Below are 27917 nucleotides of genomic sequence, written 5' to 3' on the forward strand. Positions count from 1 at the left end.
GCCCACACTTTCCAATAACTGTGGCATGAACGTACCTCCTGAATGTCTTATTGTCCCTGCTGATGGTCACCCTGGGCACTATGTGGCTGTGTGGGAAGCTGTTGAGTGTGGTGGCCAGGTGGCTGTGTGGGCCCTGAAGCTGAAGGCCCGAAGCCAAGTGTAGGCTTGGGGGATGCCATATTGGAAGGGGGGTGTTACCATTTCTTATGAGCTTCCCACCAGTTCTGGCAACTCCTGTTATCCATATCATATCCATGTGCTAATTTTGTTGTAAATACCTGCTCATTGGCTTCTTCTTAAAATTAGAATTCTTTATTCAGCCCGTATGGCCTTCTTTATTTGCCAGTCAGGCAGGGCTGTTGTATGATTTTGTTCCCACGGTAATTTGGACCAGTGGCCCTCATATTTTAAGCCTTGAAGCCACCTTCTTTGTCATGCCCCTGTTGGAGGAGCATCAGCCTGAACCATTCCAGCCTCCATGTCCAGTCCCTTCTCAGGCTGTTTCCCTCGCTCCTGACTCCACCACCCACTATAACACTGAAAACAGGCACCTGACAAACTTTTTCATTTTCTATTTGCCTTTCCTGCAAACTCTTGTCAGTCTATCTTGTTGGGGCAAGAGGAGCCTCTGCCTCATGGAAAGCAAAAGTCTTCCAGAATTATCATACCCCTCCACTTGGAAAAGAGACTCCATCCTCCTTCCCCAGAATTCTGTCACCTGACAACTCAAGGCTGTAAGGGAAGCTGCACCGAAATCCTTTATAAGAGCCAGTCTTGTTTTGAGGATAGAAAATGCAAAAATGCCTTCTGGGGCTTGCATGCCCTGTCCTTCCCAGGGCTGACATTGCAAAGAGTCAGAATGACAAGATGTCCTCAGTTTGTGCCTGAGGAGACTGTGGAAATATCACCAGTCCTATTCCAATGATCCTCATTGGAATTATGGTCTCAGCAGTAGAGGTTCAAACCTTCAGGTAAAGACTTGGACTTGTAGAGTTAGGACTCTAGCACGTCTTCATAAATAAATGACCTCCTTAAGAGGTCCTCAGAATACAGTCCAGGAATGATAGGTGGACTTCTCTTGGGGATTGACTTCTAGAGAGTAGACACAACTCCTTCCAGGGAGCGGTGTCTTGAGATTGGAAGACTCGCAGAGATTTTAAGCAGGTACCTGGGGAAATGGGGCATGGGGATGACAGTATGAGGTCAATAGTGCAGTTAGGAGGTGGGAAAATTCGTGGCAGAGTCTCTAAAATGGAGATGGGTCTGAGTCACCTGGGGGTGGCACTATCTTGGAAGTGACTTCCTGAAGTCCCTGCCATTCCTGGTTCAGAGTATGTTCTCTGCAGAGTGTAGTGATTCTATGGAAGGAGATGGGTTAAGGAGAGCTCACTAACCCCTCCTTCCTTCTGCCAGATGCCTGAGGTTAGGGAGGGTGAGGACGTATTAGCCAGTGGAGCAAACACCCGGGGAGGAGGAGCAGAAGGGCAAGAAGTCACAGACAGAAAGAGACGACAGGCAGGATCCACCTCTCACCTCTTCCCAAGCTGCCTGCCAGCGCATCTCCTTGGCTGCCAGTGCAGTGCGTGTCCCCAGGGCGCACAGGTTACTGTGTGAGGCGCGGGGTACAGGCTCTGGGCACAGGACCGGGCTCCGCAGCTGGTACAGGAGTGAGCATGGCAGGGCAGCGGGTGCTGCTGCTAGCTGGCTTCCTTCTGCCCTGGTTCCTGCTCTCTGAGGCCGCCAAGATCCTAACCGTGTCTTTGGTGGGTGAGTGCGTGGCTGGAGAATCAGACACAGGCTCGTCCCAGACACCTGCATGAAGGCTCAGGCACATAGCCCTGGGCCAAAGGGTCACTCTGTGGGGTTTTCCAGACAGCGCTTGGGTCCCAGGCTGCAGGAGGGAGAGGCGGGAGGGGGTTGTTGGGGCATGAGGAGCCCCTGCCTCATGTAGGGGTGAAGAAGATACTTCTGGAGAAAGTAGAATACCCTTTCCTCTCTCTTCCTACTCAGACTAGCTCCCCGAGGCACAGGGATGGGGCGAGAGGTTTGAGATCCCTCCCTGTGCTCGAGACGCAGGGCAGAGTCTTCCCCAGGGCGGTTTGGACATTCAGAGGCTCACCCTAAGCTTCTCAGGGGTGTGCAGCAATTGTCAACAGAGACGGGGTCGTGGGGGGCGCATTTGCAGGTTCTTGGAGGCCCAGGGAATAGCTCACGGGGACAGCAGCACGGATTTTCTGAGGCTGCATGGGAGCCAATTGGAGAAGGGAAGGCATTTCAATAACAGTTAGGAGGGTGTTTTCATCCAGAGAAAACCTAGAGAACTGGCCAGGGTTGGGGACTGGACCCTGGGCGTTCAGGTCTCTCCAGTGCCCACTCCTTTTCACCCGTGGGGCTGGAAGTATTTGAAGGACTTGAGGGACTGTTAATTTTGCATTTTGTGGCCTCAGTTTTATCTCCTTTACTTTTGCACCAAAGGGACTAGCAGATGAAAAGGAAAATCATATCAGGATAAAGGGTCATCCTCGGATGGAGCTTCCCCAACATTGTATTTCAACTCACAGGGGGCTCTTTTAGGTCACTTGACTGTATAGGTCACTGGGAATCGGGGGATCTTAGAGCTGGAAGGACACCGAATCATCTCATTTAGCCCCCACAGTGTTTTCCTGAACAAGAAACTTAAGGGTCAGCACCTTTGCCAGAGCACACTGGACCTCCTTAAAGGCACACAGCAGGAATTTACTCCGCTCTCTCAGCCCAGGAGCAGCCTTTTCACAGCTTCCAATCTCATGCACTTTTAGTGGGTAGTTTTAAAAATCACTCTTTAAGAAACCCTGTAACTGCATTTGAATTCCTTTTTTATTCATTTAGTTTTCTTTCCAATTGTTAGTAGCAGTGACACAAAAGCACTCCCTCCCTTCTTGTAAGTACATGTCCTCTGGACTCTGCGAGGTGGGGAGGAAGGTGTGGTTTGGAGGCACTGAAGCCCTGCCTCTGTTCCATAATGCACTGTGCTCTCACCAAGACCTTTAGGAATGGCTGCCTGTGCAGGTGCAGGAAGCCTTCTCACCTGAATCCATTTCCTGCATGGGTTAAAGGTAGAGTCAGAGCAGGGAGTCTGAGGGGGTAGGGTTCATGTTTTATGTAATCTGTGTTACCTCAGGGCAACACAAGTATAGCTATTAAAAACTAGAGTATAAGAAACTAGATGCACACTATTGCTGTAGCTCTTTTTAAACTTTTTTATTACTGTGGTTCCACATCCATGTGAGCTGACCCAATCATCATGGGACCTTCATCTTCCAAACAACCCCCAGTTCCCAGCTTGGGCAAATTCTATTCCTTCCTGTGTGGTCTGGCTTTGACTATTGCTGAGACTCATAGATTCCATAAAAATGGCCCCTGGTAGCATATGGTTTTAGATACAACTTGATGTGATAGAAACTGTACCTCCCCAGGGGGTCATTCTCTGTTTCCTTAGGATCCCAGGATATTTCTAGGATGGGTGGTGTCTCAGTCTCTCATGCATACAAGATCCTGCAGTTCCACTGGAAGGGTCCACAATTATTCTGAATGCCTTAATTTGATATTCAGCAAAATGCAGACCCCAACTGAGAAGCCTCCTGCCAAATATATTTGAATCTGAAGAATTTTGGCTCTAAGTGGTGTCTCTCTCTCCTTTGCTCCAGTGGCTCTTTCCTGGACTCATGTTAAGTTCCCATGTTTTGGCCCTCACATTAGCCTAAATTTCCAGAGAGAAGGATTCCAGAAATGCTCTGATTAATTTTCCACTAGGAGTCCTTCACACTCATATATAGCACTGTGCCAAACTTTCCATCAGTACAGTTATTTCTGTAGGGCACCAAGTGTCCATAAGGCCTGGCTAGAATCAGCATGTGCTTAGAATCAGGAACTCCTTAAAGCCTAAGCACAGAGAGGCTCATCACACTGATGTTTGGTCACTTTTGTGACCAGAGTCACACAAAAGAATCAGAGGGAGGTTTGCCAAGGTCAAGGGTTTGGGCAAGTAGGCTCAGGGTGAGTGGCTGTGCCTTACCCAGATGGAGATGGACAGTGTGGCTGATGAAGCTGATCTTCCTCTACTCACTGTCATCTTTCTGTTCTGTATCTCTCATGTGTTGGCTCTATCACCCCATCAACTTCACGCACTCTATTCTCATGATTACAAAGATGCAGTTGTGAATTGTTCCTAGGTGGGAGCCATCATCTGCTGCTGGACCAAGTGTCTCAGATTCTTCAAGCTCATGGTCATAATGTCACCATGCTTCACCAGAGAGGGAATTCATTCATATCAGGTATCTTTTCCCACTAATCCTTGATTCCTTCTGCTCTATGCAAAGTGTAGAGTGAAGCAACAATGCCTTTTGCATAAATGGGCTCAGAAAAGTGTTTTTAAAATCTAATTGGACCCAAACAATGAAAAGTGTGTGTGTATGTGTGTGTGTGTGTGTGTGTGTGTGTGTGTGTGCGCGCGCATTTAAGTAAGGTGTTGTAAAACTTGCTGGCTATGTCTACCAGCACTCCACACTCTGTAGTCTCATATTTTCCTCCCTTACCTTCATCCCAACCAACAATCCACATATTATTACAGGTTATTTTGGTAAATGCACTTCATAACATAGCTTGAAAATATGTGAACAGAGGTGTTCATCCATATATAAGATTTCTAATAGGAAAGGATCATTCTTTTTTTTTTTATATCAGAGATGACTTTTCTTCCTATGATAACTGAAATTTAAGAAAGGTCTCTCAGGAAGCCCCTTATTTAGGCAGGTGAGATCAGATCCTATAATTAAGATGATTTTGTTTTCTTGAAAAATCAATGACTGCCCATGAATTTGTGGATAATGATGTTGGATGTTCTTAACTGAATCATCGAATCCAATGAATGTTAGTCAAAACGAGCAAGGAAATCTTATCAACTCTTCTCTGTTGACAGACAAGACATCAGCAAGCCAGACAACTGAAATGAATTGCCCAAGGTCATATGGCAGGTTAATAATAGTGTTGGGTGGCTTTAGGACTTTAAGCTCTGGATTGCTCAATCTGTAGTTTTCTCAGGCTTTGATTTAAAAAAGATTCAATTTTAATCAGCCACTTTGAGGAATAAAATTCTTTTTTTTTTCTTATGAAATTTATTGACAAATTGGTTTCCATACAACACCCAGTGCTCATCCCAAAAGGTGCCCTCCTCAATACCCATCACCCACCCTCCCCTCCCTCCCACCCCCCATCAACCCTCAGTTTGTTCTCAGTTTTTAAGAGTCTCTTATGCTTTTGCTCTCTCCCACTCTAACCTCTTTTTTTTTTTTTCCTTCCCCTCCCACATGGGTTCCTGTTAAGTTTCTCAGGATCCACATAAGAGTGAAACCATATGGTATCTGTCTTTCTCCGTATGGCTTATTTCACTTAGCATCACACTCTCCAGTTCCATCCACGTTGCTACAAAAGGCCATATTTCATTTTTTCTCATTGCCACGTAATATTCCATTGTGTATATAAACCACAATTTCTTTATCCATTCATCAGTTGATGGACATTTAGGCTCTTTCCATAATTTGGCTATTGTTGAGAGTGCTGCTATGAACATTGGGGTACAAGTGGCCCTATGCATCAGTACTCCTGTATCCCTTGGATAAATTCCTAGCAGTGCTATTGCTGGGTCATAGGGTAGGTCTATTTTTAATTTTCTGAGGAACCTCCACACTGCTTTCCAGAGCGGCTGCACCAATTTGCATTCCCACCAACAGTGCAAGAGGGTTCCCGTTTCTCCACATCCTCTCCAGCATCTATAGTCTCCTGATTTGTTCATTTTGGCCACTCTGACTGGCGTGAGGTGATACCTGAGTGTGGTTTTGATTTGTATTTCCCTGATAAGGAGCGACGCTGAACATCTTTTCATGTGCCTGTTGGCCATCCGGATGTCTTCTTTAGAGAAGTGTCTATTCATGTTTTCTGCCCATTTCTTCACTGGGTTATTTGTTTTTCGGGTGTGGAGTTTGGTGAGCTCTTTATAGATTTTGGATACTAGCCCTTTGTCCGATATGTCATTTGCGAATATCTTTTCCCATTCCGTTGGTTGCCTTTTAGTTTTGTTGGTTGTTTCCTTTGCTGTGCAGAAGCTTTTTATCTTCATAAGGTCCCAGTAATTCACTTTTGCTTTTAATTCCCTTGCCTTTGGGGATGTGTCGAGTAAGAGATTGCTACGGCTGAGGTCAGAGAGGTCTTTTCCTGCTTTCTCCTCTAAGGTTTTGATGGTTTCCTGTCTCACATTTAGGTCCTTTATCCATTTTGAGTTTATTTTTGTGAATGGTGTGAGAAAGTGGTCTAGTTTCAACCTTCTGCATGTTGCTGTCCAGTTCTCCCAGCACCATTTGTTAAAGAGGCTGTCTTTTTTCCATTGGATGTTCTTTCCTGCTTTGTCAAAGATGAGTTGGCCATACGTTTGTGGGTCTAGTTCTGGGGTTTCTATTCTATTCCATTGGTCTATGTGTCTGTTTTTGTGCCAATACCATGCTGTCTTGATGATGACAGCTTTGTAGTAGAGGCTAAAGTCTGGGATTGTGATGCCTCCTGCTTTGGTCTTCTTCTTCAAAATTCCTTTGGCTATTCGGGGCCTTTTGTGGTTCCATATGAATTTTAGGATTGCTTGTTCTAGTTTCGAGAAGAATGCTGGTGCAATTTTGATTGGGATTGCATTGAATGTGTAGATAGCTTTGGGTAGTATTGACATTTTGACAATATTTATTTTTCCAATCCATGAGCAGGGAATGTCTTTCCATTTCTTTAAATCTTCTTCAATTTCCTTCATAAGCTTTCTATAGTTTTCAGCATACAGATCCTTTACATCTTTGGTTAGATTTATTCCTAGGTATTTTATGCTTCTTGGTGCAATTGTGAATGGGATCAGTTTCTTTATTTGTCTTTCTGTTGCTTCATTGTTAGTGTATAAGAATGCAACTGATTTCTGTACATTGATTTTGTATCCTGCAACTTTGCTGAATTCATGTATCATTTCTAGCAGACTTTTGGTGGAGTCTATCGGATTTTCCATGTATAATATCATGTCATCTGCAAAAAGCGAAAGCTTGACTTCATCTTTGCCAATTTTGATGCCTTTGATTTCCTTTTGTTGTCTGATTGCTGATGCTAGAACTTCCAGCACTATGTTAAACAGCAGCAGTGAGAGTGGGCATCCTTGTCGTGTTCCTGATCTCAGGGAAAAAGCTCTCAGTTTTTCCCCATTGAGGATGATGTTAGCTGTGGGCTTTTCATAAATGGCTTTTATGATCTTTAAGTATGTTCCTTCTATCCCGACTTTCTCAAGGGTTTTTTTTAAGAAAGGGTGCTGGATTTTGTCGAAGGCCTTTTCTGCATCGATTGACAGGATCATATGGTTCTTCTCTTTTTTTTTTTTGTTAATGTGATGTATCACGTTGATTGATTTGCGAATGTTGAACCAGCCCTGCATCCCAGGAATGAATCCCACTTGATCATGGTGAATAATTCTTTTTATATGCCGTTGAATTCGATTTGCTAGTATCTTATTGAGAATTTTTGCATCCATATTCATCAGGGATATTGGCCTGTAGTTCTCTTTTTTTACTGGGTCTCTGTCTGGTTTAGGAATCAAAGTAATACTGGCTTCATAGAATGAGTCTGGAAGTTTTCCTTCCCTTTCTATTTCTTGGAATAGCTTGAGAAGGATAGGTATTATCTCTGCTTTAAACGTCTGGTAGAACTCCCCTGGGAAGCCATCTGGTCCTGGACTCTTATTTGTTGGGAGATTTTTGATAACCGATTCAATTTCTTCGCTGGTTATGGGTCTGTTCAAGCTTTCTATTTCCTCCTGATTGAGTTTTGGAAGAGTGTGGGTGTTCAGGAATTTGTCCATTTCTTCCAGGTTGTCCAATTTGTTGGCATATAATTTTTCATAGTATTCCCTGATAATTGTTTGTATCTCTGAGGGATTGGTTGTAATAATTCCATTTTCATTCATGATTTTATCTATTTGGGTCATCTCCCTTTTCTTTTTGAGAAGCCTGGCTAGAGGTTTGTCAATTTTGTTTATTTTTTCAAAAAACCAACTCTTGGTTTCGTTGATCTGCTCTACAGTTTTTTTAGATTCTATATTGTTTATTTCTGCTCTGATCTTTATTATTTCTCTTCTTCTGCTGGGTTTAGGCTGCCTTTGCTGTTCTGCTTCTAGTTCCTTTAGGTGTGCTGTTAGATTTTGTATTTGGGATTTTTCTTGTTTCTTGAGATAGGCCTGGATTGCAATGTATTTTCCTCTCAGGACTGCCTTTGCTGTGTCCCAAAGCGTTTGGATTGTTGTATTTTCATTTTCGTTTGTTTCCATATATTTTTTAATTTCTTCTCTAATTGCCTGGTTGACCCACTCATTGTTTAGTAGGGTGTTCTTTAACCTCCATGCTTTTGGAGGTTTTCCAGACTTTTTCCTGTGGTTGATTTCAAGCTTCATAGCATTGTGGTCTGAAAGTAAGCATGGTATAATTTCAATTCTTGTAAACTTATGAAGGGCTGTTTTGTGACCCAGTATATGATCTATCTTGGAGAATGTTCCATGTGCACTCGAGAAGAAAGTATATTCTGTTGCTTTGGGATGCAGAGTTCTAAATATATCTGTCAAGTCCATCTGATCCAATGTCTCATTCAGGCCCTTGTTTCTTTATTGACCGTGTGTCTAGATGATCTATCCATTTCTGTAAGTGGAGTGTTAAAGTCCCCTGCAATTACCACATTCTTATCAATAAGGTTGCTTATGTTTATGAGTAATTGTTTTATATATTTGGGGGCTCCGGTATTCGGCGCATAGACATTTATAATTGTTAGCTCTTCCTGATGGATAGACCCTGTAACTATTATATAATGTCCTTCTTCATCTCTTGTTACAGCCTTTAATTTAAAGTCTAGTTTGTCTGATATAAGTATGACTACGCCAGCTTTCTTTTGGCTTCCAGTCGCATGATAAATAGTTCTCCATCCCCTCACTCTCAATCTAAAAGTGTTGAGGAATAAAATTCTGAGAAATTATAAAATTTTGAAGGTGATCAGCCTTTGTTGTTGTTTAGATTTTATTAAAAACAATTTTTTTTACTGTGAAAATTTCTTCTAAGATATTTATTGTGGTAAAATATACACACCATAAAATTGATCACCAAACATTTTGTTTTGGACAGTTTAGTGACTTTAAGTACATTCACATTGTTGTGCAACCATCACTCTAGAACATTTTCATCATCTCAGACAGGAATGGTAACCACTACTCTTGGTCACCACTACTCTACTCTACTTCTCAAAATATTTGACTATTCTAGATACCTCATTTAAGTAGAAATACACATTATCTGTCTCTTTGTGTCTGGCTCATTTCACTTTACGTCATGTCTTTAAGACTAATGTTGTTGTATGGATCACAATCTCTTTCCTTTTTAAGGTTGAATAATGTTCCATTAAAGTGCATATACTTTATTTTGTTAATCAGGTCATCTGTCGATGGTCATTTGTGTTATTTCCACCTTTTGGATATTGTGGATAATGTTGCTTTGAAAACTGGTGTATAAATATCTATTTGAGTCCCTACTTAAGATCATTTTAATCATTTTCTAAATTAGGTTCTGGACTTGTCACTGAACATTATTTATATATGTATCTCTTTGTATCTGCCTTGATGACAGACATGATTAAATAGCTGTAGTGTAGTAATTTTCAATGTAGCTTATTGATTTTGGAAATTGTAATTTAATTTAAGTTATAAATGTAATTAAGTTAAGTTAAAATTTTAGATTGATTGAAAACTATTTTGGCAGTTGCCATGCATTTTGAGAATCTAACATTTACTATCTAACTAGCACTGGGATAGATGTTTTCACATTAATACCATCATTTAATATGAAGCCTGATCTTTGATCCAAAGTAAAGGTTTAACAGAGTGTTTGGAAAGTAAATGTGGGGATGACCTTTTGGAGGACACGTTCTTAGAATTTCTTCAAATTTAACCATCCAGATGTGCTTCTTGGTCTGTGTGTAGACTAGTCTGTCTTCCGACCTTAGGAAACAACACACCCACTGTTATTTGTGCCTGTGACGTGGTATTGGTTGAGGACTGTGGGGAATCCTCTTGTTTAGTGGCCTTCAGGTCACAATAACTGTCTTTGCTTTAGGGGTTTATTTTCTTTCTTTTTTTAATTTAAATTTTAGTTAGTTAAAATACAGTACAGTATTGGTTTCAGAGGTAGAATTCAGTGATTTATCACTTACATACAACACCCAGTGCTCATCACACAAGTGCTCTTCTTAGTATATATCACCCATCTACCCATCTCTCACCCATCTCCCTCCATCAACCCTCAGTTTGTTCTCTATCATTAAGAGTACCTTGTGGTTTGTTTCTTCTCTTCTCTTCCCCTACTGTTCCAAAATGATGGTTTGTTTTGTTTCTTAAATGCCACATATGAATGAAACCATATCGTATTTGTCTTTCTCTGACTGGCCTATTTCACTTAGCGTAATACACTCTAGCTCCATCCACGTCATTGCAAATGGCAAGATTTCATTTTTTGATGGCTGAGTAGTAATCCATTGTGTGTATGTGTGTATACCATATATACATATATATATATATATATATATATATATATATATGTATATATATATCTATATCACATCTTCTTTATCCATTCCTCAGATGATAGACATGTGGACTCCTCCATAGTTTGGCAATTGTTGATAATGCTGCCTTAAACATCAGGTGCATGTATGCCTTCGTATCACTATTTTTGTATCCTTTGGGTAAATACCTCATAGTGCAATTGCTGGATCATAGAGTAGTTTATTTTTAGTTTTTTGAGGATCCTCCATACTGTTCTCTAAAGTGGCTGCACCAGTTTGCATTCCCACTGGCAATGCAGTGCTTTCTCCACATCCTCACCAACAGCTCTTGTTTCCTGTGTTGTTAATTTTAGCCATTGTGACAGGTGTGAGGTGATTATCTCATCGTGCTTTTGACTTGTATTTCTCTGATGATGAGTGATGTTAAGCATCCTTTCATGTGTCTGTTAGTCTTCTGGATGTCTTCTTTGGAAAAGTGTCTATTCATGTCTTCTGCCCAATTCTTAACTGAATTATTTGGTTTTTGGGTGTTGAGTTTGTTAAGTTCTTTATAGATTTTGGATACTAAACCTTTGTCAGATATGTTGTTTGCAAATATCTGCTCCCATTCTGTAGGTTACCTTATAGTTTTGTTGATTATTTCCTTCACTGTGCAGAAACTTTTTATCTTGATGAAATCCCAGTAGTTCATTGTTGCTTTTGTTTACCTTGCCTTCAGCGATATGTGTAGTAAGAAGTTGCTCCAGTTAAGGTCAAAGAGGTTGCTGCCTGTGTTGTCCTCTAGGATTTTGATGGTTTCCTGTCTCACATTTAGGTGTTTCATCCATTTTGAATTTATTTTTGTGTATGAAGTAACAAAGTGGTCCATTTCATTCTTCTGCATGTCTCCATTCAGTTTTCCCAACGTCATTTGTTGTAGAGACTGTCTTTTTTCCATTGTCTCTTTTCCTGTTTTCTTGAAGATGACTTGGCTATATAGTGGTGGGTCCATTTCTGGGTTTTCTGTACTGTTCCACTGATCTTTGTGTCTATTTTTGTGCCACTGCCATACCCTCTTGATGTCTACAACATTGTGAGATACCTTGAAATACAGAATCTTGATGCCTCCAGTTTTTTCTTTTTCAGGATTGCTTTGTCTATTTGGTGTCTTTTGTGGTTCCATAAAAAGTTTAGGATTATTTGATCCTGCTCTGCAAAGAATGCTGGTAGTATTTTGATAGGGATTGCATCAAATGTATAGATTGCTTTGGGGAGCATAGATGTTTTAACAATGTTTTTTCTTCCAATCCTTGAGCATGGAACGCTTGAGCATGGAATGAACTATGAATTGATGATGTGACGGATTGAAACTAGTTGGAATGTTGGGGTGGTGTGAATGTAATTTTTATGTGATATGTAAAGGGTTTGAGGTCCAGAGAGTAGAACATGGTAGTAGAAGATGATGCCCCCACCTAAAGATATGCTCTACTCTTTTGAATGTTATGACTGATGAAAGCTCACATTACATAATAGGGTATGAAATTTTTATTACTCAAATAGTAGGGCATGTTTTTTTGGAAGAGTAGGACAGGCTCCTAAGCAAATCTGAAATATGGCTTTCTAGAGGCTGGAGGGATGACTAGTTTGAGTTTTTATTGTGAGTAGAGAGTTGGGATGTGTTGAGGGTTCCCCCTCATTGGCCTTCCTTGCATGGTTTGAAACTCCCACTAGGGTCAAGAGAGGGAGCATGCTGACTCTCTTACTAGTTTGCCCAGGTGAAGAAGCATAAAAGAGGGCATGGGAGATAGGGCTTGAAAACTGTCAGCAGTCAAACATCAAAAGTGGACTCAGACTTCTTATTACACATGGGTATATGGGAGAAACCATGTTGGTAAGTAGAGGTACAGCGGTCTAGTATTTTATAGAAGCTTTTTAGTACTTTTTACTGAATCAAAAAACTATTTGGATTTATCACTGTAAATAATGAACATGAGTTTTTCTAAAACAGAAGGAGCAGAGGCTCTGGAATCAAACAGACCTGTACTGAAATACAAAGACTGTACTTCCTATGTGTGCAACCTTGACAAATTGTCTTAACTTCAATTCACTTTGTTTTCTGACCTGTAAAATAGGACAAATAGCTATGCCTTATGGAGGCTTTAAATGGAAGCTTCTATAACTTTAAATTGAAAAGCACTCCTCAATCAGTGTAAGATTCTCCATAGATGTTAATCATTTTATAAGATTAAATGAATGAGAATGCAACCAAACCATACAAAAATATATCAAAAGGCAAGCATTCTATAAATATAGAATTATTTAAGCAAACACATGATGATATTATCATGCTAATGTTAATCCATGGTTTGTGGCATATTTCACATTTTTAACCCATGGGTGTTTTCTAGATTTTAAAGAGAAGGAGATATCATACCAAGTTATCCCTTGGCTTCCACCTGAAGACTGTAACAAAGGATTGAAGAATAATTTTGATTTTTTTATTGAAGAATCTTTGGGTGGCAGGTAATTGTTATGTCTTTGAACCGAAGAGTCACTATTTTAGCAATACAAATGAATGGATGGATGCCTGGATGCTTGGACTGTAGACGTAAGACAGGGATGGACGGATGGGTGGGTGGATGAAGGAATAAACGATGAGTGGATGGTTAGGGAAACAAGTATTTACACCAATTCATCCAGTGCAGTCACTCGAGATTCTTCTTTGCTGTGTACTGTGCCTCTTCCATGAATGGATTTCTGTAGCAAGTAGAGGTTGATCTTTCTGGGACTTCCTTTCAACCCCTCTCTTACAATCTTTGTTTATAACCTCCCCCCCACAAAAGCACAGGTACCTCAACCTCTCACTGTTGATAGGGAAATGAGAGCCACTTACTTTTCCTCCTTTTCTTCACACATATTCTAGTATTGGAGGGAAGAATTATGAACCCTGGTTTTGTACCAGTTAAACATCTGGCTATGTAAAGTCCTTTTATTTATTTTTTTTTTATTTTTGGCCATGTAAGGTCCTTTTAAAAATGCAATGAACCTCATGCAAAATAAGACATGAGTCCTTTGTTTCATCTGAATGGAAAGGAGCACATAACTGCTCAATCTTAGACATTAATGTGGAAAGACAAACATCCATTCCTAACTTAATTATAGTGGCCTTGCCTTCTTTCTATCTGAAAATTCTACTTACTAGTGTAGGTCTTGCTTACATTTGACTTTTCTCATAAAGTCTTTTTTCCTCCCTCAACTGGGAGACCACAGTCCTTCCTGTCTAGAACTGATCTAATCTATTCATTTGACACTTAGTCTATATAATCTTGTGCTGTTAGTTATATTAAACATAGGCTTTGTCTCTTCTCCCTTCATTTAATATTTTTGTAAACAGGCATGGGTAACCATGGATTCTTAAACATTGTTTTCTATTTATTAGCTTAATTTTAAGCATGCTTAATGAGCTATATCTGGAAATTTTTACAGCACTATTGTAAGTATCTACAATATCTGGTTACCATTCCTTTGCTATGTGAAATCTTCAAAAAATGCATAGCAGAGAAGGATTTTAGCCAGTCACTTCCACTGTATAACTTGAAGTTAATTCTTTATTTTTCTTATAATTTATTTTTATTAACAGCTTTCATTTCTTAACAACATTCTTACATATATTTTTAAAAATTGTGAAGATGGTACAGAGAATTCCTATAAGTCGGTATATTATTAACATTCTACTTTAGTGTGGTATACTTGTTACAATTTTTGAACCAATGCTGATACGTTATTTTATTTCATTTATTTATTTATTTTTAAATTTTTTTTTATTTTTTTAAATTTACATCCAAATTAGTTAGCATATAGTGCAACAATGATTTCCAGAGTAGATTCCTTAGTGCCCCTTACCCATTTAGCCCATCCCCCCTCCCACAGCCCCTCCAGCAATCCTCAGTTTGTTCTCCATATTTATGAATCTCTTCTGTTTTGTCCCCCTCCTTGTTTTTATATTATTTTTACTTCTCTTCCCTTATGTTCATCTGTTTTGTCTCTTAAAGTCCTCATGTGAGTGAAGTCATATATTTGTCTTTCTCTGACTAATTTCACTTAGCATAATACCCTCTAGTTCCATCCACGTATTTGCAAATGGCAAGATTTCATTCTTTTTGATTGCTGAGTAATTCTCCATTGTGTGTGTGTGTGTGTATATATATATATATATATATATATATATACACACCACATCTTCTTTATCCATTCATCCATCGATGGCCTTTTGGGCTCTTTCCATACTTTGGCTATTGTTGATAGTGCTGTTATAAACATGGGGGTGCATGTGTCCCTTTGAAACAGCACACCTGTATCCCTTGGATAAATACCCAGTAGTGCAATTGCTGGGTCATAGGGTAGGTCTATTTTTAGTTTTTTTGAGGGACCTCCATACTGTTTTCCAGAGTGGCTACACCAGCTTGCATTCCCAACTTGAAGTTAATTCTAAATGTCAGGCCAAGTTCTGTATATAGCTAATAAGTTCTGTGCCTCTGGGTCTTCTCTATCTGAGGTACAATGGGTACAGTACAATTACAGGGATGCCAGGGTGTTGATTCTCTTGGTCCTCCATGCAGTCAGGAGGCCCCTGATATCTTGAACTCTTGCACCTGTTAACTCTGATACCTTAAAGTACAGTGGACATCCTTACCTATTTCTCTGTGGATTGTATAAACAGGAAGGAAACAGTCATATTCTATATAGGCAGTGATGGGAAAGCATTGCAAGGAGATAGGCCCCTGGAATATTCTCATAGGGAAAGTCTTAATTATATGTTCATATTCTTTGTCATTATCTTCTCTGGACACTTCAACCTACATTGAAATAGAAAAGCTAATAATATGTTTATTTACCAGGACTTACTTTTCCTTTCCTTTCCTTTCCTTTCTTTTCCTTTCCTTTCCTTTCCTCTCCTTTCCTCTCGTCTCCTCTCCTCTCGTCTCCTCTCCTCTCCTTTCCTCTCCTTCTCCCCTCTTCTCCCATCTTCTCTTCTCTTCTCTTCTCTTCTCTTCTCTTCTCTTCTCTCTCTTCTTTCATTGCTTGGTGGTGGGCACAGACAGGTGGAATTCCCATTTTGGCTGAGTTTTGACTTCTAAAATTATAAAATAGTCCCTTGGGTGAGGTGATCTGTCACATTCAGAACATACAGTGACTTTTAAAAATAGCCTGTATGGTTAATATTTATGGAACTGTGTTACCAAGCTATGTCCACAGTTTGGCTAAGTAAATAAGAAAATCACTCATAAAAAGTCAGTATGTAAAAGAAAGTTAATAGGAAGTTATAGACTTTATCAAATAAAAGGAGATTTGTGAGATGTGCTATGGTGAGAGAAGGTTCCCAGAGCAGAAGGTCCATTGGTGGTGATTTGTTCTTGGTTAACACTATTTAATTGTGCCCATGGATTTCAAGATACCAGAACTCAAAGAACAATTTTTTTAAGAAACTGGCATAAAAAGTACTTGGGATTTGGATAAAGGAGGGAAGAGGAGGGGAGGAAGGGAACCCTCTCAAGAGCAGAACATCTGCTCAGAGTGCCTGAGATGATGGTACTAATGGGCAGTGGGGGAATAGGTGGGCTGCTGCTAGGTGTGGTCTTGCTTATCTGGGATATTTTCTTTGTAGCCCAAGATTCTTTTATGTATTGTGGAATTAACACATCCAATGAATGTTTACCGTTTTTCTCTTTCTTATAGATACACATTTGGAAAATTCTTACAATTTATGGAACAAGTAGGGCTTCAGTGCAGCCATTTTCTAAGGAGAAGTGATATCATGGATTCCTTAAAGAATGAGAACTTTGACCTAGTGATAGTTGAAAATTTTGACTACTGTCCTTCCTGGTTGCTGAAAAGCTTGGAAAACCATTTGTGTCCATTCTCTCTTCCTCGTTTGGTGCTATGGATTTTGGACTACCAAACCCTCTGTCTTATGTGCCAGTATTGCATTCTTTGCTAACGGACCACATGGACTTCTGGGGCTGAGTGAAGAATTTTCTGATGTTCTTTGATTTCACCATGAAGCAAAGGCAAATCCAGTCTGCATATGACAATACCATCAAGGAACATTTCCCGGAAGGCTCTAGGCCGGTTTTGTCTCATCTTCTGAAGAAAGCAGAGCTGTGGTTTGTTAACTCTGACTTTGCCCTTGAATTTGCTAGGCCCCTGCTTCCCAACACTGTGTATGTTGGAGGCTTAATGTCCAGACCTGTAACACCAGTACCACAAGTAAGTGAAACTGTAGCTCTCCATGTGGGCTTCATGCAGAGGTCTTCAGCACAGAGTTGGTGACTGCCCTGCCAGTGGAATCCTGGGAAGGAAGTAGGGTGAGGCAAGTAAGGTGCCTAGGACATGCTTTTTAAGGGAGTACTCATTTTTAGGGCCATGCAATGATAGTGTTAGGACTTGCACAACCCTGAGATTGAGGGCCTCCTTAAATGGTACACCGAGTGTCCTCTTTAGTCCTGGCCTTGGTAGGATAAGCTCTTTATTTTATTTTAATTTTACTATCTCTACATACAGCATGGAGCTTGAACTCAGCACCCTGAGGTCAAGAAGAGCATGCTCTTCCAAATGAGCCAACCAGGCACCCTGGCATAAGCCTTTTAAGAAGTTGATATTTTCATGTGCATTTTGTATGATCGTGTGTATAGTAACTATGTGGCAAGAATCCATTAAATGGGAGAATTGTTAAAAGAGGTGAGTTATTCTCAATGAAATGCACAACACTATGAGTGTGTAACCAAGGTAGGACTGGGTGGTAAGAACTGCAGACATCATCTCCAGCATCCTCAGCCTATCTTCTGATTTGATTGATCTGGAGTTAGGCCTGGGCATTGTAAATTGTGAAAACTGCTAAGTTGGTTTGAATCCCTAAACTCAGACTACTGCAATAGAAGGGTTTTTTTTTTTTTAATGCTTATTTATAAGAGAGAGAGAGAGAGTGAGAGAGAGAGAAAATGATCATGAGCAGGGTAGGGGGAGAGAGAGATGGAGACCAAGAATCCCAAGCGGGGTCTACACTGTCAGCACAAACCCCAAAGCGGGGCTCGAACTCAAGAACCATGAGATCATGACCTGAGCCAAAATCAAGAGTCAGACGCTTAAGCAACTGCACCACCCGGATGCTCCTCTGCCATAGAAGTTTTTATTTATTCTTATTTTTGTTTACTTATTTATTTTTCTGCAATAGAAGTTATTAAATGGGAAGGAGCTGAGATGAGTTGGCTTCCTTTTGCCTATCAGCACTGTGTTGCCATTTTATGCAATTTATCTTATATAATAATATCTTGCCACCTGGAAGGAAGTATGATGATCTCCATTTTTATAAAAGAGAAGACAGAGACTGAGGTGGTGTGTAAGTGACTTTCCCACTACCATTCACTGCAGAGCTGGGGAAAGCCCTGATGTGACCTGGGTCTTCTAGGTACCCAAGTGTCTATGCTTCCTCTACTGACCTTGTACTCAGTGAGCAGGGAGAGTTGGGGAATGATCCATGGACTAGATGGGCTTTGAGTTGGTGGTAGGGTTTTTTAGGGATGGAGCTAGGGAGGAAGGTGTTCCAGCTGGAGAGAACAAGTAGCTCAAAGTGTTAAAGTAAAAGTAAGATAGGCATGACTCTGGGTTCCCTTGGTGACTCTAGCTAGACTGGATCAGAATTCTCAATTGTGTAAATACAGCCAGGCCAGATTGCAGGAGACTTTACTTGATAGGAGGGTGGGTCTTAGTTATAGGGTAGGGGGAGGGAGTTGTTAAGCAAGAGCATATTGGGAGTAAGGGTTATAGTGGCTGTGAGATAGCAGAGGCTTTTTTCAAAAATGTTTCTCTATATTTTCCAGTTTTTAGATAATGGAGTTACGTGGCTTTTGTAATTAAAAAGAATGACAAAGCTGTTGTCAAAGTGGTCCTTTGAATGGTAAACCAGGCAATGTTATGCTAGATGGAATCAATCCAGGAATGAGGATCTAGAAGCTGAGGAAAGGGGGCTGCAGAAGTCCAGAGTCAGAGTCTGAAGAAACACTTGAAGCAAGAGTTGACAAAACTGTGTTAAGCCAAGATCACATCATTAAGTCACAGCCTTCCTTAAGAATTGCCTGAGGACTTTAAAAAGCAAGCTGCCCAGTTCAGGGTTAGGCCTGGGCATTACCACTTTTTAAGTGTCTTCTTATGTAGATATAATTTGTAGTTATGTGGGTGAGCCACTGAGGTAAGAGATTAATTACAAAGATCCGTTAATAAGAATATCACAAAGTATCAGAGCAAAGCACTCTACATGGTGCATTGAGCCAGTGATCAGGAGCCTTCCTCCATTTCTTCCACTTCTTCTTATGCTACAGGCCTTCTCCCAGTTTCTTCAATCTAGCCTCAGACGTTGCAGCTCCCTCTGCTAGACCCTGACACCCCACTAGTATTTGTTCTTACACTACCATTTTCCGGTGGCCTTAGGAAATTCTCAAGTGACCATGTCTCCATTGACCTATGATGAGCAGTGGGTCTAGGATGGCCGTGACACAAAATCAAGCTTTTAAAGAAGAAAGATATTCCGACACAATGGGGATGAGCATCATGCAGAGGGTGCTGAGCTGCCCCAGGGGCTATGAGCTCTAGGAATGGCAGGAAGGTGTGTTCAGTAAATGAATGGCTTTCATTTTGTGGCTGTCTAGGTTTTCATGAACAACATTTTTCACGTCTTTTTCTTTTCTGAACTCTCTCCAGGAATTTGAGAATTTCATTGCTAAGTTTGGAGACTCTGGTTTTGTCCTTGTGGCCCTGGGCTCCATGGTGAGCACCTTTCAATCCCAGGAACTTCTCAGGGAGATGAACAGTGCCTTTGCTCATCTCTCTCAAGGAGTCATATGGAAGTATAAGCCATCTCACTGGCCCAAAGACGTCAAATTGGCAGCAAATGTGAAAATCGTGGGCTGGCTTCCTCAGAATGACCTCCTGGGTAAGAACTGCCCAGGTCGGCTTCACCCGTCTCATTTACATATTTTTAGATCTCGTCGGGTTCTGACCTCTAGTTGGGTAATCCCATTTGCTCTAGAAGGAGCTGCTGATACCTACAGTTAAGTCTCCAAGAAGCAGGAATGGAATGGCCAGCTGCAGTTCTTGGGGAATCAGGCCCTACTCCCATTGAGATCAGGTGCCCAAATAGCCATCTCTCCTTCATTCTTTCTATCCCAGGTGAGATATTGGTAGACATCAAAGTCACCTTGTCCTACTGCATTAGGTTTTACACAGGGTCACCCAAACACAATCCAAAAGAACCTATGGATTCTAGAGAACACATACCAGAGGGATGTTGCCCTTGTATTTAGCGGCTTCATGAGTACCTGTTCTTCCACGTGCACTTACATATATCATACCACCCTCCCCCACATCTTTCTTAGCTATTAAAGTGTGAGCGATTCATACCTTCATAACATTAATACCAATAGTGTCTTTAGGATGTGCCAAAATACCTGAGTGCCAAGATGAACAACCTCATAGCTGGTTATTTGGTCCATTTTGTCTCTGGTACCAGAGAGTTTCCTCACCTCCGCCCCCCCCCGCCCCGCCCGCCAACCCCAGTAGTTTTTCTCTGTGCCCTGTGCTGCTTCTTTCAGACCCCTTACTTCCATAACCACTGACAGAATCAGAGACTTATGAGTAAGATAATGACTCAAAATAAACAGGGGAATTGAAGAAACAGATTCCTGGCTCCATTTCTGCAAATTTAATTCTTTATTTGGAGCAAGGTACATGATGCTCCTTTGAGTTTTTGTTAAAAAAATTTTTTTAATGTTTATTTCTGAGAGGGAGAGACAGAGTGTGAGCATGGGAGGGGTAGAGAGAGAGGGAAGCACAGAATATGAAGCAGGTTCCAGGCTCTGAGCTGTCAGCACAGAGCTGGATGTGCGACTGGGAGCCACGGACTGTGAGATCATGACCTGAGCCACCCAGGCACCCCTTATTGATGCTCTTTTTTTTTAATTTATGTTTTTAAATATTTTTGAGGAACTATATAGGTTATTGCTTTATTTTTTCTATAATTTATTTATTTTTTATAATTTACATCCAACTTAGTTAGCATATAAGTGAAATAATGATTTCAGGAGTAGATTCCTTAAGCCCCTTATACATATATCCCCCCTCCCATGACCCCTCCAGCAACCCTCGGTTTGTTCTCTATTTAAGAGTCTCTTATGTTTTGTCCCCCTCCCTGTTTTTATATTATTTTTGCTTCCCTTCCCTTATGTTTTCTGTTTTATACCTTAAAGTCCTCATATGAGTGAAGTTATTTGATATTTGTCTTTCTCTGACTGACTAATTTCGCTTAGCATAATACCCTCTAGTTCCATCCACATAGTTGCAAATGGCAGGATTTCATTCTTTCTGTTTGCCAAGCAATACTCCGTTGTATATATATACCACATCTTGTTTATCCATCCATCCATCAATGGACATTTGGGCTCTTTCTGTACTTTGGCTGTTGTTGATAGTGCTGCTATAAACATGGGATGCATGTGTCCCTTCAAAACAGCACACCTGTATCCCGTGGATAAATGCCTAGTAGTGTAATTGCTGGGTTGTAGGGTAGTTCTATTTTTAGTTTTTTGAGGACCCTCCATACTGTTTTCAAGAGTGGCTGCACCAGTTTGCATTCCCACCAAGAGGGCAGAAGAGATCCTCTTTCTCTGCATCCTTGCCAACATCAGTTGTTGCCTGAGTTGTTCATGTTAGCCATTCTGACAGGTGTGAGGTGGTATCTCATTGTGGTTTTGACTTGTATTTCCCTGATGATGAGTGATGTTGAGCATTTTTTCACGTGTCGGTTGGCCCTCTGGATGTCTTTGGAGAAGTGTCTATTCATGTCTTTTGCCCATTTCTTTACTGGATTATTTGTTTTTTGGGGTGTGGAGTTTGGTAAGTTCTCTATAGATTTTGGATACTAACCCTTTATCTGATATGTCATTTACAAGTATCTTCTCCCATTCTGTCGGTTGCCTTTTACTTTTGGTGATTGTTTCCTTCACTGGGCAGAAACTTTTTATTTTGATGAGGTCCCAATGGCTCATTTTTGCTTTTGTTTCCCTTGCCTCTGGAGTAGTGTTGAGTAAGAAATTGCTGCGGCTGAGATCAAAGAAGTTTTTGCCTGCTTTCTCCTCCAGGCTTTTGATGGCTTCCTGTCTTTCATGCATTTTGAGTTTATTTTTGTGTATGGCTTAAGAAAGTGGTCCAGGTTCATGTTTCTGCATGTCGCTGTCCAGTTTTCACAGCACCATTTGCTGAAGAGACTGTTTTTATTCCATTGGATATTCTTTCCTGCTTTGTCAAAGATTAGTTGGCCGTATGTTTGTGGGTCCATTTCTGGGTTCTCTATTCTGTTCCATTGATCTGTGTGTCTGTTTTTGTGCCATGCCATACTGTCTTGATGTTTACAGCTTTGTAATACATCTTGAAGTCTATGATTGTGATGGTTGATGCTCCTTTTAAGGAAGAGACAATGAGATTCTGATGCACATCCCAGTTGAATGACACAGGCTGAGACAAACTCTTCATTTTCAACATTAATCCTAGTTAGTTCTAAATAAGGTGGACTAGAAATGCTGGAGATGGAAATACTCAAGTGTACAGTCTAGGCTCTGGTTTCAAGGGGTTACTCGTGTATTGAGGAGACAATGTATACAGTATTAGTTTTATGATTGCTATATGAATTACAATGTCAATGAATATGTCAGGAATTCAGAGAAGAGGGAAATAAGTTGGCAGGTGAGAAAAGAATGCCCAAGACAAAGAGAAAGACAGAGACAGAGAGAGAGATGATGACAAAACAGATGAGAGAAGCAAAGAGAGGCACTGAGATTATAGAAAAATGGTAGGATGGATGGATGGATGGATGGATGGATGGATATATATATATATATATATATAGAGAGAGAGAGAGAGATCTGCAGAGATATCTATATATCTATATATCTATATCTATATCTATATCTATATCTATATCTATATCTATATATCTATCTTGCTGAGCATTATTGTCTAGAGAGTTCGCTGGGTGTTGAGTCTTAGCTGCGTTGTGGCCCAGGGCAAGGAATTACTATGCAAGGCAAGGCTCGGAATTCTGTATGTTAGTACATGCACCTTGGATGCATTGCAAGCAAAATATCTTTATAATGGCTCCAACAGACCTTGAAATCGTCTTGGTATATTCTTCTGCCCTTCCTGCTTGCCCTGGCTTTCTCAAGCTTTTCATTCTGAAAATATTCATTCTGAAATATTGTGCTCTCTTTCTTATTTGAAACAGCTCACCCACGCATCCGTCTTTTTGTCACCCATGGTGGAATGAATAGCATCATGGAGGCCATCCAACATGGCGTGCCCCTGGTGGGGATCCCCTCTTTGGAGACCAGCCAGAAAACCTGGTCCGAGTAGAAGCCAAAAGGTTTGGTGTCTCTATCCCATTAAAGCAGATAAAGGAAGAGACCTTGGCTGTGAAGATGAAACAAGTCATAGAAGACAAGAGGTATGGAGCTCTCTGGGCTTGTGGTCACTTAGGCTGAATGAAGACATCAAACACAAAGAGTACCGTCTGGCTCTTTTTGCAATAAAAGCTGAAACTTCCAAGACATGGAATAATATGTGTGTGATGCTAACAGCTGACCTGTTTTCCCTAAGAGCAAGACTAGACAATTTAGGTTGGATGTTGATAACAATTTGCACCTTAGGGTTTTAAGCACCCAGTCCTACTTACACAGGACCTCTGAGAGGTCTTATGTTTATGGACTGCTTATAGTAGAATTCCAAGTGAGGCAGGAGGTTGACTTTGTGTCCACCAGTGTGCTACACCGTTTCCTGTCTCAGGCCCTTTGTCAGTGCTGCCTCCTAAAACATCCTTCCTTCTCCCCTCCTGTCTTGAAGGACTGACTTCTTCATGGCATTCAGGCTCATCTCCAATGTCCTCTCCTCAGAGAGGTGGTCTTTGTCTGACAGTCCTAAATGCACTCCTCTCCCACCCTCTTCAGTCATAATTCATTTTTCCTTAACAGTTCTCAGGATCAGTAACTACCCCATTTCTTTCTGTTTCAATTTATTTTGTGTCCCCCACACTAGAAAGTAAAGAGGAAGCTCCTCTGTAGGGCCAAGTGTGTCTCTTGTTTTCCCCTGTGCTCCCAGGGCTTAGCACAGGGCCTGCCACAAAGTAAGTTGGGATGAATTTCTGTTAAGTGAGTCAGCAAAAGGGCCCATGATGTCTTAAGTAAATTCTCATCCAGCACAATGATCTCATGTGAAGCGGAATATTTATTCTGTCTTCCTTATAACCAAGAAGGCCTGAATGACTTAAAGTCTCAAGGGCAGAAAGTGACTGAGACCTCAATACTTATAATTACCTTGTATAAAGGCGACCCATAGGAGTTTTTGTTAGATGAGTGAAAACAACACAGGGTTTGTGATTCTTTTTTTTTTTGAAGTTTATTTATTTATGTTGCAATAGAGAGCACAAGTGAGGTAGGGGCAGAGAGAGAGAACCCAAGGAGGCTCCACACTGTCAGCACAGAGCCCTATGTGGGCTCAAACTCAGTAACAATGAGGTTATAAGCTGAACTAAAATCAAGAGTCAGATGCTTAACTGACTGAGCCACCCAAGTGCCCCTATATCTTGTGATTCTTAACCCTAGAAAAGTTTTTAGTCTCCAGAGTTCAGATAATCTCAGACATTTCATTATATTTGGCATCTCTTATGTAGCAAATGCTCACTTTTTGAGAAGTAACGTTTTGTTTTTTAAAGTTTATTTATTCTGAGAGAGAGGGAATCCCAAGCAGGCTCCCAGGGGGCAGTGTAGAGACCTATGTGGGACCACTGACGAGCCTCTGAAGAATGAGTTTGTAAATTTCATTGGCTATTCAAATACCTATATCCCTAATGGCTGTAATCTGCTGCTCTTGTGATGGATCATTTGGGTTGGAATGGTCCCCACACACTGTGCATCAGGGCTGGGTATATAATTGCAGGGCCCAAAGTAAAATGGAAATGTGTGATCCCTTGTTATAAAGATTAACAATTTTAAGACAGTGACAGGAGAGAATAAAGCAAGGGTACGACATGTCTAAATGTGGGGTCCTGTGCATATGTGTAGACTGCAGCCCATGGAACCAGCACTGGCCAAAATGGTGCTCCGATGGGACAGGAAAGTGCTGGCCTTGTCTTGGACTCCAGTCCTCGGAGTCACGTATGTCACATAAACCAGACAGTGGCACAAAGTAGCTGCTTATTATGCATATAAGTTTATATGTATACATGTATAAAATAATATATCTAGGGGCGCCTGGGTGGCGCAGTCGGTTAAGCGTCCGACTTCAGCCAGGTCACGATCTCGTGGTCCGTGAGTTCGAGCCCCGCGTCAGGCTCTGGGCTGATGGCTCGGAGCCTGGAGCCTGTTTCCGATTCTGTGTCTCCCTCTCTCTCTGCCCCTCCCCTGTTCATGCTCTGCCTCTCTCTGTCCCAAAAATAAATAAAAAACATTTAAAAAAAATTAAAAAAATATATAGATATAATATATCTATATTTTGTGATAAGCCTCCTTGTGTGGAGACTAGCCCTACTACTTATTATATTTTTTTTATAGTTTAGCACATTTAGCATAGAGCATGGTCTTTGCATGGAGGCACCAGTTTGAACTTTTCAGTAGAACCAGCTAGACTATGGCAAGGCCAGGCCAGGCCAACAACTTTTCCTTGAAACTGAGTCTTCTGTGTGTGGAGGGAAGAGTGTGTGTGATACAAGGTCTCTAAGACTTCTGAGGCCACCTGAGTAACACCCCACCTCTGGGTCTGCCAACAGGTACAAGTCAGCAGCGGTGGCCGCCAGCATCATCAGGCGCTCCCACCCCCTGACCCCTGCCCAGAGGCTGGTGGGCTGGATCGACCACATCCTCCAGACAGGGGGTGCGGCCCACCTCAAGCCCCATGCCCTGCAGCAGCCGTGGCATGAGCAGTACCTGCTGGATGTCTTCTTGTTCCTGCTGGTGGTCACCCTGGGCACCCTGTGGCTCTGCGGGAAGCTGCTGGGCATGGTGGCCATGTGGCTGTGTGGGGCCAGGAAGCTGAAGAAGGCCTGATGGGGGTGCAGCCTTGATGGGTGTTTGGGGAGCCACTGGTTCTAGAAGGCTTTCCCCAGCACAGGGCAGCCCTGGTGTCTTCCCCATATTGGCACCTGAGGGTGGCACACAAATTGGTCTTCACTGTTTGCTGCCTCTGTTTAAAAGTTCTTGTGAAACACTCTTGGGCATCTTTTTTTTAAAAAAAAATTGTGGTAATATGTACAGCACATAAAATTGACCGTTTTAGCCATTAAGTATGAGTTTAGTGGCATTAGGCATTCTTGTTGTGGTGTAAACATTACTATCATCCAGTTCCAGAACGTTTCATCTTCCTTAACTCAGACTGCACTGATGAAATAATAACTGCCATACCACCCACATCCCAACCCCTGAAGCTCTTGGCAACCTCTGTTCTACTTTCTGTGTCTGTGAATTTGATCTTGGCTTCTTGACTTGCCTCTCATCAATCAAGTCCTCACTCAGACCCACACCTTTAGCAGACAGCCCCGCCTTCCACTGCACTCCACACTCCCTGTTTCCAGACACAGCACCCTGCTTACTTCCTCCTATTGTTCTCTGGAAAGGAGGTATGTGCAAAACTACCTTCAAAGAGCGAAGAAGCCATGAAACTGAAGAAAAAGACCAACAAGTCCAGCTTGATGACAAATGGTTTATTAAGGGGACATATGGACAGAAGCTTGTCCATCTCGTGGGACACCACAAGATGAGTTGATGCCCACAACCCCACCCCCTAACAGACCTGCTTTTATGGCCCTAAAGGCTGGTGAACACTTTCTGGGGGGCTACCCAGGAGTAATCATATCCAGAGCAGATCCAGGAAGCTTTGCCTGGAGGGTTTACTCACAGGTGTAGTTAAACAAAAGAGAAGAATGGGGGGAGAGGCTGTATTTAAGAGGCTTTAGGTCACAAAGCAGTCATCATGGTGGAGTTTCTCAAGATGGCTTTAGTCTGGTTCATATACTCACTCTCTCAGAAACTTCTCAGTCTCTTTCCCTCTTTCTGTTCTTTCATTTTTCATGATGGCATAAGATCTTGGCCAGTTCTTCCATTTTGGGTTTTCCTCTTGCATCTTCTTCTCACCTCACCTCCAAGCTCAGGAAGCCTGGCCTCTGTTCTGCAGTTAGGCAGGGGTGACTCTCCCAGGACTCCACCTGTGGTCTCTGTCCCAAGTCAGTCCTGGGAGAGCACCTCCTTTGCTGGTCAGACCTGGAGGCTGTCTTTGGCCACAGCTGATGCTATGGTTTTCACTTCCCACAATTTCCTTCTCAAGTTTCCCACTCTTAAAAATGTAGTCACAGAGGAGTGCCTGGGTGGGTCAGTTGGTTAAGCATCCAACTTCAGCTCAGGTTATGATCATGTGGTTCATAAATTCGAGCCCCTCAATGGGCTCTGTGCTGACAGCTCAGAGCCTGGAACCTGCTTCAGATTCTGTGTCTCCCTCTCTCTCTGCCCCTTCCCCACTCACAGTCTGTCTCTATCTCTGTCTCAAAAATAAATAAACATTAAAAAAATGTAAAAAATGTAATCAACAATACCTCTAGTACAGAACCCGGACCTCTCTGTGAAGTTCTGAGGCATCAGGTCCAGTGACTATGGCAGTTCTGAGGACTTTGTTGATTTAAAAAAAAAACATAATCTGAAAAGGTAAGAAATATAAAAGATGATAAAATGAATGAGTAAAATTTGATGAGGAACAGAATATGTATACAGTTTCAAAATGTCTACTTGCATCTAATTTCCTAATTATAGGGTAAAAAATACCAATGTTACAATCAAGATCTTGGTGAACACCACCTTAACTGAGCGATAGAGTTATCTCTAATGATAGGACCATCTGACATCATGTGTTTCTCAGTGTGATTCACTGAGATGGAATCAACACCACCTTAGTAGTAGTCCAACCAAATCCCCTAGTAACCTAGAGTATAGTGACAAAACATCAGACAAACCCTACTTGCGATCCATCACACGAAATAAGTAGCTTCTATTCTTTAAGATGTCAATGACAAGAAAGACAAAGTAGAGCTGAGAAACAAATCCTTACTAAGGGAGATGATATACACATGATAACTAAATGCAATGTGTGATACTGGATTGATTGATCCTGCACCAGCAAGTTCATTTCACAACATGGGATATTATTGG

At 41.5% G+C, this 27917-nt stretch overlaps 2 protein-coding genes across 2 annotated transcripts in view; both read left to right on the forward strand.

Annotated features, from left to right (window-relative positions):
* The first annotated feature begins 1448 nt into the window (after positions 1–1448).
* LOC122494621 (UDP-glucuronosyltransferase 3A1-like) lies at positions 1449–25945 on the forward strand. Its single transcript, XM_043599938.1, is given in 9 exon segments — positions 1449–1767; positions 4212–4313; positions 13038–13152; positions 16366–16502; positions 16505–16896; positions 19384–19615; positions 22958–23047; positions 23050–23176; positions 25493–25945. Coding segments are annotated over 9 exon segments (1566 nt in total). The 5' UTR covers positions 1449–1673; the 3' UTR covers positions 25770–25945.
* The window catches only part of LOC122494638 (UDP-glucuronosyltransferase 3A1-like), a 41775-nt gene continuing 38123 nt past the window's right edge, over positions 24266–27917 (forward strand). Inside the window, exon 1 of the mRNA XM_043599981.1 lies at positions 24266–24298. The gene's annotated coding sequence lies outside the window, so the exon portion shown is untranslated. The remainder of the gene's footprint in view (positions 24299–27917) is intronic.

Source organism: Prionailurus bengalensis, chromosome A1, assembly GCF_016509475.1.
Source record: "Prionailurus bengalensis isolate Pbe53 chromosome A1, Fcat_Pben_1.1_paternal_pri, whole genome shotgun sequence".
NCBI classification, from domain to species: domain Eukaryota; kingdom Metazoa; phylum Chordata; class Mammalia; order Carnivora; family Felidae; genus Prionailurus; species Prionailurus bengalensis.